The following is an 18523-nucleotide window of genomic DNA, read 5'->3' as shown; positions in this document are numbered from 1 at the left end:
ATTTGCAGATGGCACAAAGCTTGGAAGTATTTTGAACTCAGAGAAGGTTAGAGATAGATTTCACAATTCAAAGTCAGGCTGGTGGAATGGACAAACACTCAGCAGATTACATTTAATGCAGAGAGATAACAGGTATTGAATTTTGGAAGGAAGAAAGAAGACAGACCAAAATACAGGATACAACATTAAAAAAAAGTGCAAGAGCAGTGGGACCTCAGGAATATGCATACAAATTATCGAAGGCAGCAGCACAGATTGAGAAATGGTTTATAACACTTACATGATCTCTCGCGTTATAAATAGAGGCAAAGAGTACTAAAGCAAGGACATTATGGTGAACCTTTATTAAATTACGATTCAGCCCCAGTGGGAGTATTGTGTTCAATTCTGGACACCTCAGTTTGTGAATGATGTAATGCCATTAGAGAGGGTGAAGAAAAAAAATTCCAAAAATGTTTGCAGACACGAACGACTCCATTTACGTGGATAGATTGAAGAAGCTGTGGTTGAACTTCTTGGAGAAGAGAAGAGACTAGAAATGTACTATCATAGCATGCGGTGATTCAATCTTGGCCTTCAAAAGAGTTTTGGATAATTAACTGAAGAAGAAAATACTTAAGGGGCTATGTAGAAAACTGGGGCAGCTGAGCTGCTCCGCCAGGGAACTAACATGGACATGATGGATTAAATGGCCATCTCCTGTGATGTAACTGTCCATAATCCCATATAGTGTTTAATCTAGAATAGCAACCTGCTTCTTTACCTCCCCCCTCCTCACTGTCCAAGGACCCAAACACTCATCAGGTGAAGCAACATTTCATTTGCACCATCTTCAATTTGGTCTATGTATACACTAACTGCAATGCAGTCTGCTCTACATTGGTAGCCTAAATGCAGACTGGGTGACCGCTTTGCAGAACACCTTCATTCCGTTTGCAAGCATGACCCAAACCTTCCTGTCGCATGCCAATTCAAGCCAGCATCTTGCTCTCATGCCCACATGTCCCACCTAGACCTGCTGCAATTCTCCAGCAATGCCCACTGCAAACTGGACAAACAATCTATACTACCAGTTGGGCACATTACAGCCTTCTGGGCTCAATATTGAGTTAAACAACTTTAGACAATAAACTTTCCCATCAATCTTAACCCGCCAACCCCACCTTTTGGCAGTTTGTTGTTAGTTGTTTTTCATTTGCCTGGCCTGCCTCAGCATAATCCCACCCATTTAGCCACCTCTCCCTTGCTGCCAGGAACAATTCTGCTTTCTCACCTTTTACCACCATTAACACTCTTCATCCCTGAATGGCACTCCCTATTGTCTTACATGCATAAGAAGTCCTCCTATTCTGTCCCAACTCCTCCATCCCCTTTCCAATTATATAATTCCTTACATTTTTACTTTTCTTCAGTTCTGTAGATCTGAAATGTTAATTGTTTCTCTGCACAGATGCAACAAGACCTGCTGAGTTTATCCAGTATTTTTTAGTTTTATTTCAGATTTCCAGCAGTATTTTGCATTTTTTTTTAGAAGACTCCTTTAATTCGAATGTTGGTGATTTTATTTTCCTCTCTTGGATCTGTAAATATCTAACTCTTTTGCAGGTACAATATGGAATTTTTCCAGATAACTTCACGTTTAACCTGCTAATAGACAGTTACATTAAGGACGATGACCTTATGAGTAAGTGAAGGAAGTTAATTGACTGACATTAGTTTGTGTATTTAAATTGCCTTAGAGGGGAAAATGCTGCCAGTCATTTATCTCCAAATTATTTGTTGTAAGAAGGTCCAAAGTGTAGTAAAAGCCTGTACTAAAAACACTATATATGCATTTAATTTTATAAAATTACCCTGTCATTAAAATCTCTTTTAATTTGGTTGATAGTGGTAACGCAGCACATCTGAACATTCATTATCCCTGTCATATAATGAGAAGACCCATAGTTACCAACACACTAATTTACTAACTTTGGGCATTCCAATGGCAGTGTAGTCAATGTGGAGACTTGGACAAGTATTTTGCATTTTGAGTTGGGACCCCAATCCCAGGGTCAAATGCAGGTTTGAAATTCACACACTCACCACTTCAGTTTCTGCCCCAGACTCTTAGGGACTTAGGAGGATAACAGCAGGAGTAGGCCATTTGGCCCCTCAAGCCTGCTGCACCATTTGACATCAGGGCTAATCTTCTACCTCAATGCTATCTTCCCACACTATCCCCGTATCCCTTGATGTCATTGATATGTAGAAATCTATTGACTTCTGCTTTGAACATACTTGATGACTCAGCCTACCCAGCCTGCTGGGTAGACAATGCCAAAGATTTACCATCTTCTGACTGAAAAAATACCTCCTCAGCTCAGTCCTGAATGATCTACCTTATTCTGAGGCTGTGTACCCTGGCTCCAGACTCCCTCTCCCCCATCTCAACAACTCCCCCAAATAATGAAAAGATCCTTCCTGCATCTACCCTGTAAAAAAATTTGTACGCTTCAATGAGATTACTTCTCATTCTTCTGAACTCTAGAGAATACAGTCCCAATCTCCTTACTCTTTCCTCATAGGAAAATCCTGCTATCCTTGGGATTAATCTGGTGAATCATCATTGCACATCCATCATTCCTTAGTGTGAAGTCTCACAACACCAGGTTAAAGTCCAACAGGTTTATTTGGAATCACGAGCTTTCCACTCGTCTTACGAAGGAGCAGCACTCCTTCCAAAGTGTGCTAGAAGGAGTGCTGCTTCTTCCAGCAGCACTGCTCCTTGTGATTCCAAATAAACCTGTTGGACTTTAACCTGGCATTGAGAGACTTCTTACTGTGCCCACCCTAGTCCAATGCCGGTATCTTTCACATTATATCATTCCTTAGGTAAAGAGACCAAAACTGCACACAATAATCTAGGTGTAGTCTCTCAAAGGTGTTATACAACTGCAGCAGGACTTCCTTATTCCTATACTCAAATCCTCTTGTAATAAAGGCTAACGTGCCATTTGCCTACCTCATTACTTGCTGCACCTGCATGTTAGCTTTCTGTAATTTGTGAACAAGAACTCCCAGTCTCTATCCTTTTAAATTATTACATGGGTGTCGCTGGCTGGGCCAGCATTTATTGCCCATCTTTAATTGCCTTTAGGAGGCAGTTAAGAGTCAACCACGTTGCTATGCATCTGGAGTCACATGTAGACCAGATTAATCAATTCAGTATGATTGATGGCAGTTTCTCCATTCCAACTAACCTAGATCACTTAAACCTCTTTCCCAATGGTTAGTTGCTGCTTCCATGTGCTGTGACTGTTCAATATGGTTGCAAAAATGTATCTATAAACAAGTAGCAATTGTTAAATGTTCATTAAGATGTCTTGTTTGGGAAGGAAGTATGGGTTGGGAACATAATAGACAGCCGTCTGACAGTTTAGCAATTCATTAACCGGAAGGCTGGCCCTCCCAGTATGTTCAGCCAGTCTCAACCCTCTCCCCCCCTCTCCACTCACCCTGCAGTCTCAACTACCACTACCCCCCACCCCAATACACACTCCCAACCGCTGGCCACCTTCCCTCTGTCACTCAACCCGAGTGTAGAGTGGCAGCAGGAGCCCCCACCCACTCCCCAGTGCTTCAGTATGTGTTGATGTTTATAATAATAGGCAATGTCTTTAACTCCATCTTGTCCTTATTTCTTATGTCCTCCAATCAGTTTCAATTATCCAAAAAGCTGCTGAGCTAATTGTATTAAACATTATGTGAAGACCTGCTTATGGCAATGGGTGTAACTGAGGTTATGCTTTCTACTCTGTTGTAATTACTTTGATTTTTGATGTTTGTACAGTAGATTTATAATCTTGTACACATCTAGGACAAGGGGCGAGATTCTCCCAAAAAAAATTCTAAGTGTCAAACATGCATAAAAACTGGAGCAAATCGTGCTGATTTTTTTGTGGTATTTTCAAAATGAATCTCCCCTCACACACTGTGTACTGCAGAGTGCACTAGCATTAATCTTGTGAGAAATCAGTGAGCAGGGCCTATTCCTACTGAAGGGGCCAGCAGAATAACACTGAATGAGCCACTGTGCATACACCAATCTTTCTGAGATCAGCACATGTGCAGTGGCCTCTGTCTGCAGGCCAGCCCCATGACCCCTCATTGCTGACCTTGAGCCCCCCCCCGGCCCAATCGCTGAATCCCCAAATATGTCCGGCCAGCCTCAACACTACGCCCGGCAGACCGACCCCGCCCCCCACCCCAATACACAGCCCTGATCGCTGGCCTCCTACCCTCTGTCATTTAGCCTGAGTATACAGTAGCAACAAGGCCACCCCCGTCCCTGCAACCTTGGCACTGCACGATGCTTGATGGGGGTAGGCTGGCACTGCCGAGCAGGCACTGCCCAAGGCCTCCCACCCCCACTTACCCCACACCTCCTGGGGAGGGCCTCAATGGCCCCGTCTTCACTCCAGCGGGGTTGGGTCGCTTGCTCCCTGCAAGTGGGGAGCTATTGTAAACCCTGTTGGAGTAAAACACACCCAGCTGAGGAGTTGGGCAGAGAAGGAGATTCTAACAGGCCTGGAGGCTTCAGTCCTGGGTCCGCTAATGATGTATAAAATACATTAAAATGCGGATTTGTATAAATTGTGTAGCTCCGCGTCACTCTCTGGCACAGTGTTGACTGTGTCGGAAATCCAGCTTCTAGAGACTCGCAGAGGCTGTGGTGCCCTGCAGGGAGCCTGTGAAACAACCTCCGCATGAGTCTCCCAGCCTGGTGCGCTACAGAAACAGTGCAGCAGGTTGGGGAGATTCACCCCCAACACATTTATGTAGAATTTAAGAGAAATGATTTTTGCCTCAATTAAAAATATTTTATTTCTAAATTGGCAATGAGGATGATGTATGAAATGTTACTTCCCTTTCAGATGCACTAGCAGTTGTCAACGAAGTGATGCTGCAAGAAGCATTTGACGAGCAATGTACACAGCTTCTTTCTCTCTATGTGCTACATAAATATCTACACAGTCAGCCAGAGTTGAAGGTAAAGAAAAGTACATGCAATTTCCTCAATAGTGCCCTTGTTATGAAATGCACATTCAGTTCTGATTAGGCAGTTAAATTATAGTGACAAGTTGGTGAGGAATTTTCTTTCTCGGTGGAAAGACAATTTGAATTCTGCATGCGTCTGCACTGTCATTAGCTAATCACATTTTGGCAGACACGGAGGAGCATTAAACCTTCAGTGCATCTTCAGCACTGATGCATTTAAGGGGAAGATGAGGCATTCAAGGGGAAGCTAGATCAGCAGATGGAAAAAAATGATTCGAAGGTTATGCCACTAGGATTTGATGAAGAAGGGTGGGAGGATTCTTGTCTGGAGTGGTTGGGCTGAGTGGCCTGTTTCTGTGCTGCACCTTCTGTCTATTTGTTTCTTCTGTTCAAGCAACTGGCAGGTTGTTGCAGTGGCTACAGGACAAAAAAGGAAAATGGTGATAGAAATCCTACAATTATACCAAACTCCAATCTGCAGAAAGCCGTCTACAGTGTAATTGCTTGCTGACCCCGATGCATTGAAAGCATAACTTGTAATAGTCCCAATGTATGCAAGGATGAATATAGAATTGTTTCTATAAATGGAAACTGCAATCTTAGCAATTATTGCATAGATGACCTTCACATACATATCGAACCCCTGCAGCTACACATTCTGATTGTTACTAATAGCTGCATAGTTTTAAACATGCGTTAAATGATAAATGGTTGATTGACCAAGTCTAAAGTGACTGCAGCCTTGATGGTTAACATTATCAATTTTCTAGGTGTTTTGCATGATGCACTCATATAAAGATAGATAACAAGCCTACTTATTGGCTCTAATTTTTACATTTATGGTGCTTGGATACTACAGCAATCGTCAAAAAATTAATAGGAGGATCGCTCCATGAGCTGTCATACTGTGAAAGCAATTATCAGGAACCGCAATCAGAAACGAAATTCTTTTAATTCTCACAAAATCATGATTGCACTTTTTTTTCCCCCACTCTTGTGTATATGCAGATTAATCCTGTCGATTTTCTAACATCTGAAGGCCATCAAAACTCTCAAATATGTGATGGTGTTTTGACACTGCCTTTTGCTTATGTGAATCAATTATAATATCATATTGATAGTGGAAATGTAAAATACATTATCAACAGAGAATTTAACTGGATTATATTTTAGAACTCATACTGGAGTTAAAAATTACAATTTTTGAGTCTACACTTTTTTTTTTAAGTTGTTCTGTGAGGCAAGTCTAATACAGTAAGAAGTCTCACAATACCAGGTTTAAGTCCAACCAGTTTATTTGATAGTAATCCCACAAATAAACTGGTTGGACTGAAACCTGGTGTTGAGACTTCTTATTGTGTTTATCTTAGTCCAACGCCAGCATCTCTACATCAGGCAAGATTAATGACAGGCTTTAATGTCTATCAAAATCAAAGCTGATTAAGATGTATAGACCAAGTAACCAAATGGTCCTGTGGCATAAAGTAAATCAGATTAATAATTCATCATTGTATGGCCTTGTATATATGAGAAAATCCAATGAAAACCACGGAAGATTTAAAGAAAACTTCTGTTTGTTAATTTTTCATTGTTTGAAACCCTGCTGTCCAGCAGATGATTCTTCCACCACCCTGCCCCCCACACCCCCAACCCCCAGTTATACAAGCCACATTAGGAAACAAACTGTGAACTTGTGTCTTCGACTCAGGATTCCACAACACTACTGTTGTAATCTATCAGGCTGCCTTAAAAGTATTTCTCAGGAACAAAGCTGTTATCTTTTGTATAATGTTTTAATATTCAAGCCTTACAACTGTTTGTTTCTGCACCCAAGCTTTTAATTAGAAAATATGTGTACCTGGTATCTAAACTTAAGAATGTCTTAGTCAAGCTGCATTCACGCAGGTCCAACTCATAGACTGAATGTACCATGCCAGACTTTTTGCTGTGCACAGCAGTGCTGAGGAATCAGTGTGAAGCAGTGCTCCAACTGGAGTGTAGAATTACAGCTCCTTGCATTGTCTTAGTTCTGTTCTGTGTGCTGAAGTTAGGTTGTTCATGCCCACCTGGAAGAAAAAATGCTGCTCTTCCAGCATGTGCCAGACTTGACTGCGGTGTTGTGCAGGCCAAGATGTTATAGAATCCCTACAGTACAGAAGGAGGCCATTCAGCCCATTGAGTCTGTACTAACCACAATCCCACCCAGGCCATATCCCTGTAATCCCACTTATTTGCTGTACTGATACCCCTAACACCAGGGGAAATTTAGCATGCCAATCCACCTAACCCGCACATCTTTGGAGTGTGGAAGGAAACTGCAGCACCCGGAGGAAATCCATGCAGACACGGAGAGAAAGTGCAAACCCCACACAGACAATGGCCTGAGGCTGGAATTGAACCCAGGCCTCTGGCGTTGTGAGACAGCAGTACCAGCCACTGTGTTAGCAGGAAGGCATTGCAACCAAATCTGACATTCAAACTCTGTGTGGACAAATGTGGATCAAGCCCATCAGCCATGCAAGGACCCACTGAACCCTTGATTAGTGACACAGAATTTCTTAAGTGGATAGTCAGACTAATTAGCTAGTGATCACCAAAGAAAAATGCCACACAACGCAATGGAAGATATCCTGAATGTGAAGACAGAACTTTGTCTCCAAAAGGACTATAACTGTCAGAGTCATAGAGGTGTACCCGTACAGAAACGGCCCCTTCGGCTCATCATGTCTGCATCAGTCAAAAAAGCCACCCAACTATTTTAATCCCATTTCCCAGCACTTGGTCCACAACCTTGTATGCCTTCCTTAAAGTGGATTAGTGAACCAGATGTGTTTTTTATGACTATCAGCAATGATTTTATGTTCACAAGCTTTTAATTCCAAACTTAGTAATTGAATTTAAATTTCACAAGCTGTTGTGGGATTTGAACCCGTGTCCCCAGAAGCATTAGCCTGGGCCTCTGGAATACTGGTCCAGTGACATTACCACTATGTCATCCCTTCTCTCCTCCCCACTTCATGGGAAGTGACTTCAAAGTTTCTACTAGCCACCTCACGTGGCATAGGCCTTACAAAGGAGGGTCCCTGAAAATCATGATTGCTGTGAATTATCTGGGATATTTTTTAACGTAAAGACAAGCTATTTGACCGAGAGCTTGCTATTGTCACGTGCTGACATTTGAAATCACATTCTGTCCAGGATCACAGATCTGTCAAAGGTCCAGATATCCCTGGAATGGCTTGTTATTCCACATTAGGGCATTGATCTAACTGTACCACAGCAAGCTCCATGATGAATAAACCACTTTGTTTATGGCACAGCCAACAGTTGATCACAGGCCTACCACATAGCACTATAAAAAAAATGAGGACAGACGCTACAAATCAGACTGAGGCTTGCCACTGAAATGAACTATTCCAAAATTAGCTTTCATAAACTTAAATTTTAAAAAGGCCGATTCCAATTAGAAATTGTTTTGCAGAACACGAAAAAGTAATTTACAGCATCTGCACAAGCCTGTTCCATAAATATCCACAGCACAGTTGCAGTTTTGATGAATTGACAGACGTTTGAAGAAGGGAATGTGATCACTATTGTCTATGTGGATTTTAAAAAAGCATTCGACAAAGTACCATGTAAAAAGCTGGTTTACAAAATTGGGGTTTACAGAATAGAAGGGTCAGTGTCAGTCGCGCTGTATGTCACCGTCATTAGTACAAAACTTTTCAAAATAAAATCTCAGAATTCATCAACATTAAGGCAGCCTTGAAGAAAAATAGAAAACGTTGAGAACGCTCAGGTCAGGCAACATCTGTCCTGATGAAAGGTCACAGACCTGAAATGCTGGCTCAGTTTCTCTCTCCGCCACTGCAGTCCAAGTGGTGTAGGTACACCTACAATGGTGTTAGGGAGTGAATGCCAGGGTTTTGACCCGATGACAGTGAAGGAATGGTGGAATAATTCAAAAGTCAGGATGGTGTGTGGTTTAGACAGAGCTTGTGGGCGATGGTACTCCCATGCACAGGCTGCCCTTGAACATCCAGGTGGTGGAGGTCATGAGGTTGGGAGGCACTGTTGAAGGATCCTCGATGAGTTGCTGCAGTGTATTTGCAAATGGTACATATTATTGCCACTGTGTATTAGTGGTGGTAAGGATGAATATTGAAAAGTTGCTGAAAAACCTAGTGAGCATTTCCAGCATTTTCTGTTTTTATTTCAGATCAGCAGACCTGGCAGAAGTGCAGTCAATAAGTATTGGGGAAAACTGTGCACTGGTTGCAATCATAACCAAAGATTGTAGTTGTTGTACTCTTGATTATGAGCAAAGGGATGAAAGGTGTTGTTGACAGTGCTACCAAGCACCAGTTACAAAGCAATAACCTGCTCACTGACACTCGCTGTGGACCCGTCAGGGCCACTCAGCTTTTGACCTCATTACAGCTTTGGTTCAGACGTTGTCAAAAGACCTGAACTCAAGGGGAGAGGTGAGAGTGCCCTTTGCATTTGGCCCAAATGTGGCACACTTGCAAAACTGGAGGGAACTGGAATCAGAGGCTAAACTGTCTACTTTGGAGTCGTACTAAGCACAAAGAAAGATGCTTGTGCTTGCTGGAGGTCAATCATTTCAGTCCCAGGATATTGCCACACGTAATCCTCTGGGTAGTGTCCTCTGTCCAATCTTCAGCTACTTCATCAAGGACCTTCCCTCCGTCAGATATAGGGATGTTCTCTGATGATTGAGCAATGTTCTGTGCCATTTGTGACTTCTCAGATACTGAAACAGTCCATGACCTTAAGTAGCAAGTTCTAGACAACGTTCAAGCTCAGGCTTACAAGTGACAAGTAACACATAATTACACGGGTGTTCGGCAGTGAAAGTCTCTAACGAGAGAGAATCTAATCATTTCCCATTGACACTCAATGACATTACCATTGCTAAATCCTCCACGACCAATACCTTGAGAGTTACCATTGCTCTAGTTCAGTGTCCAGTCAATGATATAAATACTGTTACTACAAGAGCAGGTCAGAAGTTCAGAATGCAGCAATAAGTAACTCTCCACCATCTACAAAGCACACGTCAGGAGTGTGATGGAATACTATCCACTTGGCTGGATGAGTACAGTTCCAAAAACACTCAAGAGGTTGAGCACCATCCAGGGCAAAGCAGCCCACCTGATTAGCACCCTTCCACCAGCTTTGCAATATTCATCCCCTCCATCACTGATGCACACTAGCAGCAGTAATACCATCTAAAAGGTGAGCTGCAGCAACTCACCAAGACTCCTTTGACAGCACCTCCCAAACTGGCAATTGCCACCAAGTTTAAGAGCAGCATATGCATGGGAACACCATCACCTGCAAGTTCCCCTCCAAACCACACATCCACACTTGGAAATATATTGCTGTTATTTCTCTGTCACTGGGTCAAAATCCTGGAAATTTCTTCCTAATAGCACTGTGGGTGTACCAGCAAAAGAAGAAGTGCTGAAAAATCTGAGCAGGTCTGGTATCATCTGTGAGGAGAGAAAGGAGCTGACATCGAGTCCAGATGACCCTTTGTACTGCACCAGATAGGACTTCAGTGGTTCAAGAAGGCAGTCCCCACCGCCTTCTCAAGAGGAATTAGGGATGGACAATCAATGCTGGCTTGGCCGACAACACCCATATCCCTTGAAAGAATGAACAGAATGCCCCTCAAAATTTCAATCCATTTACAATTGAGTAGTTCCATAGCCAGGTATTCCACTTCTAGCAAATGTAAGGGCGCAGCTTTCGGTTCATGGCGAACCTCATCTTATGAGGACCATCTTTTTAATGAGCAGAAATTCAGGGTGCTGGAAGAAAAAGGAAATCTCAAAATTGAAATCTGAATTATTTTTAAATCTTGGTTAGTGCTGACCTGTGACACTTCGTCTGTTCGGTTGGTGTAAATTGTCCAGCTCAAATGTAAAGATTTTCTGTGCACCCTGTTGTTTTTCAGTTGGAAGATGAACGGAATCTGGGTGCAGCTTTACTCTTGGTCGGACTAAAGCAGAACAATACAATTGGCTTTAGCTCCCAGCTTCTGGGACTTGCATTTCTTGGTACGTTTCCTGCAGCTTCTTGTGTCTAATGTGCCATCTTACACAATCATTTCACAGTGTTATATACTTGGGTTACTTTTGATTCGATGTAAGCTTTAATTTTCTGAAAATATGGATAATCTTTCCCAGGAAAAGTTGAACTGGCTAAGGGGATCCGTGCTGTTTACACCAAAATGCCCCTGATCTGGACCCCAGGATACTTGAGTCGAGCTCTAAGTGTGATGGAGAACACGGTGGAATCTACAAATGGAAAAAAGCTTTGTAAGGAAGCGGTAAGAAAACAGTAAAATACATTTGCTGGAATTATACCGTCTTGCCCACCCCTGGCTCTTAAGATTCCACCCGAGGCCAACAGAGAATGGTGTTCTGCAAGCCATGCCCGCCCCGATTCTGGGGTGGGCGAGACGGTAATATTTTAGCCATTGTGTTTCTTTTTCATTTGAGCTCTTATGATGCTGTCGGGGGTACTAGTTTGTATGAACATTCACTCTGGTTGTTGGGCTTTGGATGTACTGTGCATCCTGCATCCATCACAATTGGCCTTAATGGGAGAATGGATTGTGAAAGTTTGGCCCTTTTCATTTTCCATTAAGTGGATCCTTGGAGTGGGGAATGGAACTTGCGTCTGACTGGTCCCTGATGCTTTGAGACAGCGCAATACTAGAAAAGAAAATGATGTAATTGGCTCTGTTCAGAACGCCAAGACATCTAGTTGAAAGGTGAAACATGAATATTTGTACTCTGGTGTGGTTTCCCTTTTAAAAGCTTTAAGTCAGCTCTTGGAGCTGAACCACTTGTACAAATAGAAGAATGCGGCACATAATGAAGTTTCTTTTTCAGTAACCATTGATTTATGGCCTGTCCTGAGTTGGGCATTAAAATGTCAATTGAATTTCAAATATTTTCATTCACACAGAACCATTTTCCTTCTTCAGCTAGGGAAGGCTTTGAAGGAATTAAACATACACGTTCTCCATAAGTGGTGGGAATGGCCAGACCTCATGCTGACCGGGATTGCCCTGCTTCTGTGCAGTGATTTGGCCGGCAGCAGTCACTGCAATCATTTTAGGGACTCTGTCCCCGAATCGGGAACCACGTAATTTCTGAACCATGTATTTGAGAGGCCTTTAATGGTTTTTAATTCGTGCAGCTTCTACAAACTGCAACTCAGTGAATGAAATGAACATTTTTTAAAAACCGTTTTGACAAGGAAACACATTTTTCAGCAAAAGGATAGAATTTCCCCCTCCTGGACAGCACGTCTGCACTACAAAAATGTCATTATGCCTGAGGGTAATTGCTGAGCAGTAGCCCACATGATGCTGGCAATTGACCATCTAATTTAATTGCCAGCAACTGTCCGTCACTGTTAACATCCTGAGGGAAAAAACATCCTCAGATGCATAAACGTGTTCAGAGAAGTGTTCACTGTGTTGCTATTTACAGCAATACGAAGCAGTGCTCCAAAGATTTAACTACTGGAGGACTACATGCTTGATTTATCAAATGACTCACTGAACAAGTGATAAGTCAACATTAACTAAAAACGTTTTTACTATTTGTTTACAAGTGCTGGGGCCAGTGTGCTCCAACAGTATCATTTTTAGTATTGTAGCAAATGGCCTGCTTTTTGTGGTGGCAATGACAGCAAAGCTGGAGTCCAAATATGCACTCATTCCCAGAAGGAAGAAATGAGTCTGTTCTCACACTGTTGGGTCATCCCTGCAGACCACTCCCCACCCCCAACAGCAATCAATAGGAAATGTAATGCTGTTAGGTTGACTGTGAAAACCCTTGAAAAAGTCTTGTTGAATGAGATATAACTGGAATTTCAGGTTTTTTTTTAAAAATTCATTCATGAGATGAGGGTATTCCTGTCTAGGCCAGCACCAATTGCCTTTGAGAAGGTGATGATCACTCACCTTTCTGAACCTCTCCAGTCCACGTGGTGTAAGTACACCCACAGTGCTGTTCAGAAGGGAGTTGCAGGATTTTAGAACATAAGAACATAAGAAATAGGAGCAGGAGTAGGCCATCTAGCCTTTTGAGCCTGCACCGCCATTCAATAAGATCATGGTCTTAAGTGAAGTGGATCAGTTCCACTTTCCCGCTTTCTCCCCATAACCCTTAATTCCCTTGTCTATCAGAAATCTACCTGTGACTTAAATATATTCAACAAGGTAGCCTCCACCTCTTCAATGGGCTGAGAATTCCAGAAATTCATTACCCTTTGATTGAAGAAGTTCCTCTTCAACTCTGTTCTAAACTGTCCCCCCTTATTTTGAGGCTGTGCCCTCTAGTTCTGTTTTCCTTTCGAAGTGGAAAGAATCTCTCTACCTCAACAATTTTAACTCAGCAACAGTTGTAAATCTGATATAGTTGTAAGCCTGTGACTTGGAGAGTTGCAGCTGCATTTTCTCAGGACAGTCTTGCTGTCTTCAAACACCCCCCCCAACGTACTGCAGTCCAGAAATGTGATCTGATGTACTTCAACCTAGTCTAGAGTGTTTATATGTGCTTTTTAGGTTATTATTAAGTTTGTTTTTTTTCCTACAAAACTTACACCAAACACTAAAAAAACTGGACTATATTTTAAAATACTCAAAGCCTTAAGCTTACACAGTCCACCATACCTTATGGAGGCAGAAACAGAACCTCCCCCAACCTCGTCTACACCAAATTCCCACTCTCACCAAATTCACCAGCACTAATTTAGTGATTATTGCTAAACACTTTCACTGACCTAGAAAAGCTAAGTTTATATTTTCACTTCAAATTTCTGCATTATGATTTTTTTTTAAATTCTGCATTTTCTTTTAATTTTCTGTTTATATTGATATTTTGGCTTCTATCTAATTTCAAGCATTAACATTAATTCTAAGGTCTGAAAATTTAAATTAAATGAAGGGTATCTAATTGTTTTTAACTTAAATGAAAGTTTAAAGTTTAAGTTAATTTCTTAGTCACAAGTAGGCCTACATTCACACTGCAATGAAGTTACTGTGAAAATCCCCTAGCCCCACACTCCGGCATCTGTTCGGGTATGCTGAGGGAGAATTTAACATGACCGATGTTCCTAACCTGCACATTTTCAGACTATGGGAAAAAAACTGGAGCACTGGAGGAAACCCACGCAGGGGAGAATGTGCAAACTCTACTCAGATAGTGACCCAAGCTGGGAATCGAACCTGGGTCCTTGGCACCATGAGGCAGCAATGCTAACCACTTCACCCTTTCTGCTTGCTGTGTATAAATACTTCAATGTGATTGGCTGTTTATCTGTTTGTTGGCATCATGCAGTTGCCAAGAGATCCCCTTGACACCAAATTTAAACTGATATTGGGAAAAAGGAAACCAGGCCATACTGGTCACCATGCCACACTGATCACTAGATCATTGTGAACAGCTATCTTTGAGGCAAACAGTGAGTGCCGTTCCTTTGCTATTCACCTCAAAATCTTGCCAACTGAGGTGGAAATTAAATATTATATTACCATATCCCTTTGTAACAAAAGAAGGTGCTGATGGATCTTACAAATGGATGGTTCTTATAAATCTCCAGAGAAACTGTTTGTGGTACTGCAGAAGTTAAAGCACTTCAAGCATCTTGGCTTCGTAAGGTTCAACTTAGAGATCTTAATTCATGACCCTGTGGCAAGCTAACTCAAAGCTTGAAATTATTCCTTTTTTAGAAATGATTTGAGCTTTTAAGGGAGGTGGGTAAAAAAGCTATTCATTTAAACAGCCCCCCACCACCCCTGCCACCATATCTTGGAAAGAAGTTTAGCCAGATTAGTTGTAGAGAACATAGTGCTTAGTAGATAGAAAAAAATGTCACCATGACATTTTTGTTGTACAGTGTAGCCTGTCGCCTCTTATTGAAGAGGAACCCTTATCATTCTTGATTGGCACTGGCAAGGCACGCTTGTGAACTCACTGAGTGCCTGCCAAACATTGCTTCCCAGTTTGATAATGGGCCAACAAAATGTCCTCTTGTTTTATCTACTATCACCCCATTTTGAAATGGAGTTTTTTTTTACTTTATATCCCTTTGTACTTTCCCTGTGTTACTCTGTCTCCTATAAAGCACATTTGGAAGTGTCTACAGATATTTATTTCCTATCATGTAAAGCTGCAGATAGCTGAATAGATCATTCAGTAGTACCACTCATATCTTGCAGGGAATAATGTCAAAGAGCAAATTAAGAGTCCTTTCACCACTTAAACTGAAAATGATAGTTTTTTTAAAATGCTTTCATGGGATGTGGGCATCGCTGACTGGGCTAGCATTTATTGCCCATTCTTAATTGCCCTTGACGAGGCATTTAGAAGTTACATGTAGGCCAGACCAGGTGAGGCTGGTGGATTTCCATTAGTAAACCAGATAAGTTTTTACAATATTAGATATTTTTCATTCCAGATTTTTATTAAATTCAAACTTCACCATCTGCATTACATTGGGTCTCTGAATTACTAGTCCACTGATTATACCACTGTAGGTGGAAGGATATGTGATGAGGATATTCTGATTCTGCGATGGGATATAGATACATAGATATATCTCTATCTATTATCTATTTATTGACTCAGTGCTCTCTAGTTCAATTCAATTTCACTTTATTGTCCATATGGAAATTTGTTTGGGTACATTGCTCGTTCACATAAAAATTACTGGGTAACTGGGGGGAAACCTGACAGTTGGAGTTTAATGTAGAAAGGTGTGAGGTCATGTTTGATCAATTGGACCAGTGGGCTGACAAAAGGCAGATGGAGTTTAATTTGAGACAAATGAGCCTGATGACTGCAGGTGATGCATTTTGGTAGATTGTAAATGGTAGGGTGTTGGGGAGAGTTACAAAACAAAGATCTAGGGGTACACGTTCATAGCTCCTTGAAAGTGGAGTCACAAGTGGACAGTATGGTGAAGAAGGCATTCGGCACGCTTGATTTCATCGGTCAGAGCATTGGATACAGGAGTTGGAATATCTTGTTGAAGTTGTACAAGACATTGGTAAGGCCACACTTGGAATACTGTGTGCAATTCTGGTCACCCTATTATAGAAAGAATATTATTAAACTAGAAAGAGTGCAGAAAAGGTTCACTAGGATGCTAACAGGACTTGATGGATTGAGTTATGAGAGGCTGGATAGACTGGGACTTTTTTCTCTGGAGCATAGGAGGCTGAGGGGTGATCTCTAAAATAATGGTCTATAAAATAATAAGATCAGCTACATAGTCATTTTTCTTCCCTCAAAGGTAGGGGAGTCTAAACCTAGAGGGCATAGGTTTACGGTGAGAGGGAAGAGATGCAAAAGTGTCCAGGGGCAATTTTTTCACACAGTGGTTGGATTGTCTGGAACAAGCTGCCAGAAGTAGTAGTTGAGGTGGGCACAAATTTGTCTTTTGAAAAGCATTTAGATAGTTACATGGGTACAATGGGTATTGAGGGATATGGGTCAAATGCAGGCAATTGGGACTAAATTAGGGGTTTTAAAAACAAAGGGTGGCATGGACAAGTTGGGCCGAAGGATCTGTTTCCATGCTGTAAACCTCTATGACTCAATGCACTTTGATAGGAGGAATCAAAAGGCAGATTTATCTAAATGGAGGGAGACTGCAGGTGAGTGAAATGCAGAGAGACTTATAGGTGTTCTGTTGCATGAGCCACAAAAAAGCTAACAGGCAGGTTCAACAAGTAGTTAAGAAGGCAAACAAGTTGCAAAGGGGTTCAAAATGATGAGGGCTCTGGACAGAGGAGATAGGGAGAGACTTTTTCTGCTGGCAGAAGGATGGAGAATATTTATGTTTTTTATTGTTATTACTCATTTTGTATGTAATTTTTATATGAATGAGCAATGTACCCAAACAAATTTCCATACAGACAATAAAGTGAAATTGAATTGAACTAGAGAGCATTGAGTCAAAGCAATTGACAAAGAAGCAAGGTCACAGGAGAAAAACAATTGCATGGCAAATGGTTAGGAACAGGAATGTACAGCCTGAGAATGTGGCAGAGACACATTTCATCATGGCTTTCAAAGGGGAATTGAATCATAGAAACCCTACAGTACAGAAAGAAGCCATTTGGCCCATCGAGTCTGCACCGACCACAATCCCACCCAGGCTCTACCCCCATATCCCTACACATTTACCCACTAATCCCTCTAACCTATGCATCTCAGGACATTAAGGGCAATTTTATCATGGCCAATCAACCTAACCCACACATCTTTGGACTGTGGGAGGAAACCGGAACATTCGGAGAAAACCTGTGCAGACACGAGGAGAATGTGCAAACTCCACACAGACAGTGACCCGAGCCGGGAATTGAACCCAGGTGGCTGGAGCTGTGAAGCGGCAGTGCTAACCATTGTGCTACTGTGCCGAGGATAAATATCTGACAAAAAGATTTGCAGAAACATGGCAGGGGCAGCAAGGGAGTGGCACTAGGTGAATTGCACTTGGAGAGCTGGAATAGTCAAGATGGGAAGAATGGAGTATTGTGCTGTAATTGTTCTCTGAATCTACATGTACAGATACCTTCCACATGTTTTCCAGTTCAGTGTATGACTTAAAAAAGACATGAATGACAACCAAAATCATTGTCATTAACTGTGGACTGCTGATTTGAGTACCTCCCCTCACCCCCACCTATATTTTTGAGGTGAGCTTGGGTGTGGCGAGTTGGCAGCTGTTCCATTTTACAACCCCCTGCTGAAAACATGCAAGACATAGACATGTAAAATGCAGCCCATTGGCTACCTGTGCCTGGTCACTCCACAGGTATGACCAGAGCTGCTGAGAGTTTCCAACATTTTCTTGTTTTTGTTTTGGATAGACTGCTTTTTTTTTGGGAAGTGAGGAAACTAAGGGAGATTTATTTGCAATGTAAAAAAAATGAGGGACCCAGATAGAGCGATTGGAAGGACCAATTTCCATTAGTAGTACGGTCAATAAACAGGGGCATAGATACAAAGTTAGTGGTTGAAAGGGTAGGGAGGTTGTTGAGAAGCTTTTCACCCAGAGAATGGTGGAGGTCTATGACTCATTGCTTGATGACTTTTAAAAAAAATATTTGATATGTATTGGGACAGCGGTAACCTAAAAGGCAACAGACTATGAGCTAGAAATTGGAATTGGGCTGAATCAACATGAAGGATCAAATGGTCTCCTTCTGCTCTGTTTCTAAACTTCAATATTGAGAGGACAGCTGTTTCAAATTTAAGTGAATAAGAAATCAAATTACAAATGATACTAAACTAGGAGGACAAATGATAAAAGCAAAACACTGCAGATGCTGGAATCTCAAACAAAAACCGAAAATGCTGGAAAATCTCAGCAGCTGTGGAGACAGAATAGAGTCAATATTTTGAGTCTAGATGATCCTTCATCAGAC

The 18523-nt window shown here is 41.8% G+C and overlaps 1 protein-coding gene across 1 annotated transcript in view; it reads left to right on the top strand.

Annotated features, from left to right (window-relative positions):
- mrps27 (mitochondrial ribosomal protein S27) overlaps positions 1-18523 on the top strand; it is an 81774-nt gene that overhangs the window by 53902 nt on the left and 9349 nt on the right. Inside the window, exons 6-9 of the mRNA XM_080189723.1 lie at positions 1606-1684; positions 4917-5032; positions 11024-11126; positions 11256-11398. Coding sequence (XP_080045849.1) covers positions 1606-1684; positions 4917-5032; positions 11024-11126; positions 11256-11398 — 441 coding nt within the window. The remainder of the gene's footprint in view (positions 1-1605; positions 1685-4916; positions 5033-11023; positions 11127-11255; positions 11399-18523) is intronic.

The sequence above is a fragment of the Carcharhinus amblyrhynchos genome, chromosome 5 (assembly GCF_965287045.1).
Source record: "Carcharhinus amblyrhynchos chromosome 5, sCarAmb.v2.hapA, whole genome shotgun sequence".
In the NCBI taxonomy this organism is placed as follows: domain Eukaryota; kingdom Metazoa; phylum Chordata; class Chondrichthyes; order Carcharhiniformes; family Carcharhinidae; genus Carcharhinus; species Carcharhinus amblyrhynchos.
Note: the sequence above shows the minus strand (reverse complement) of the source record. Positions and strands in the feature narration are given on the sequence as shown.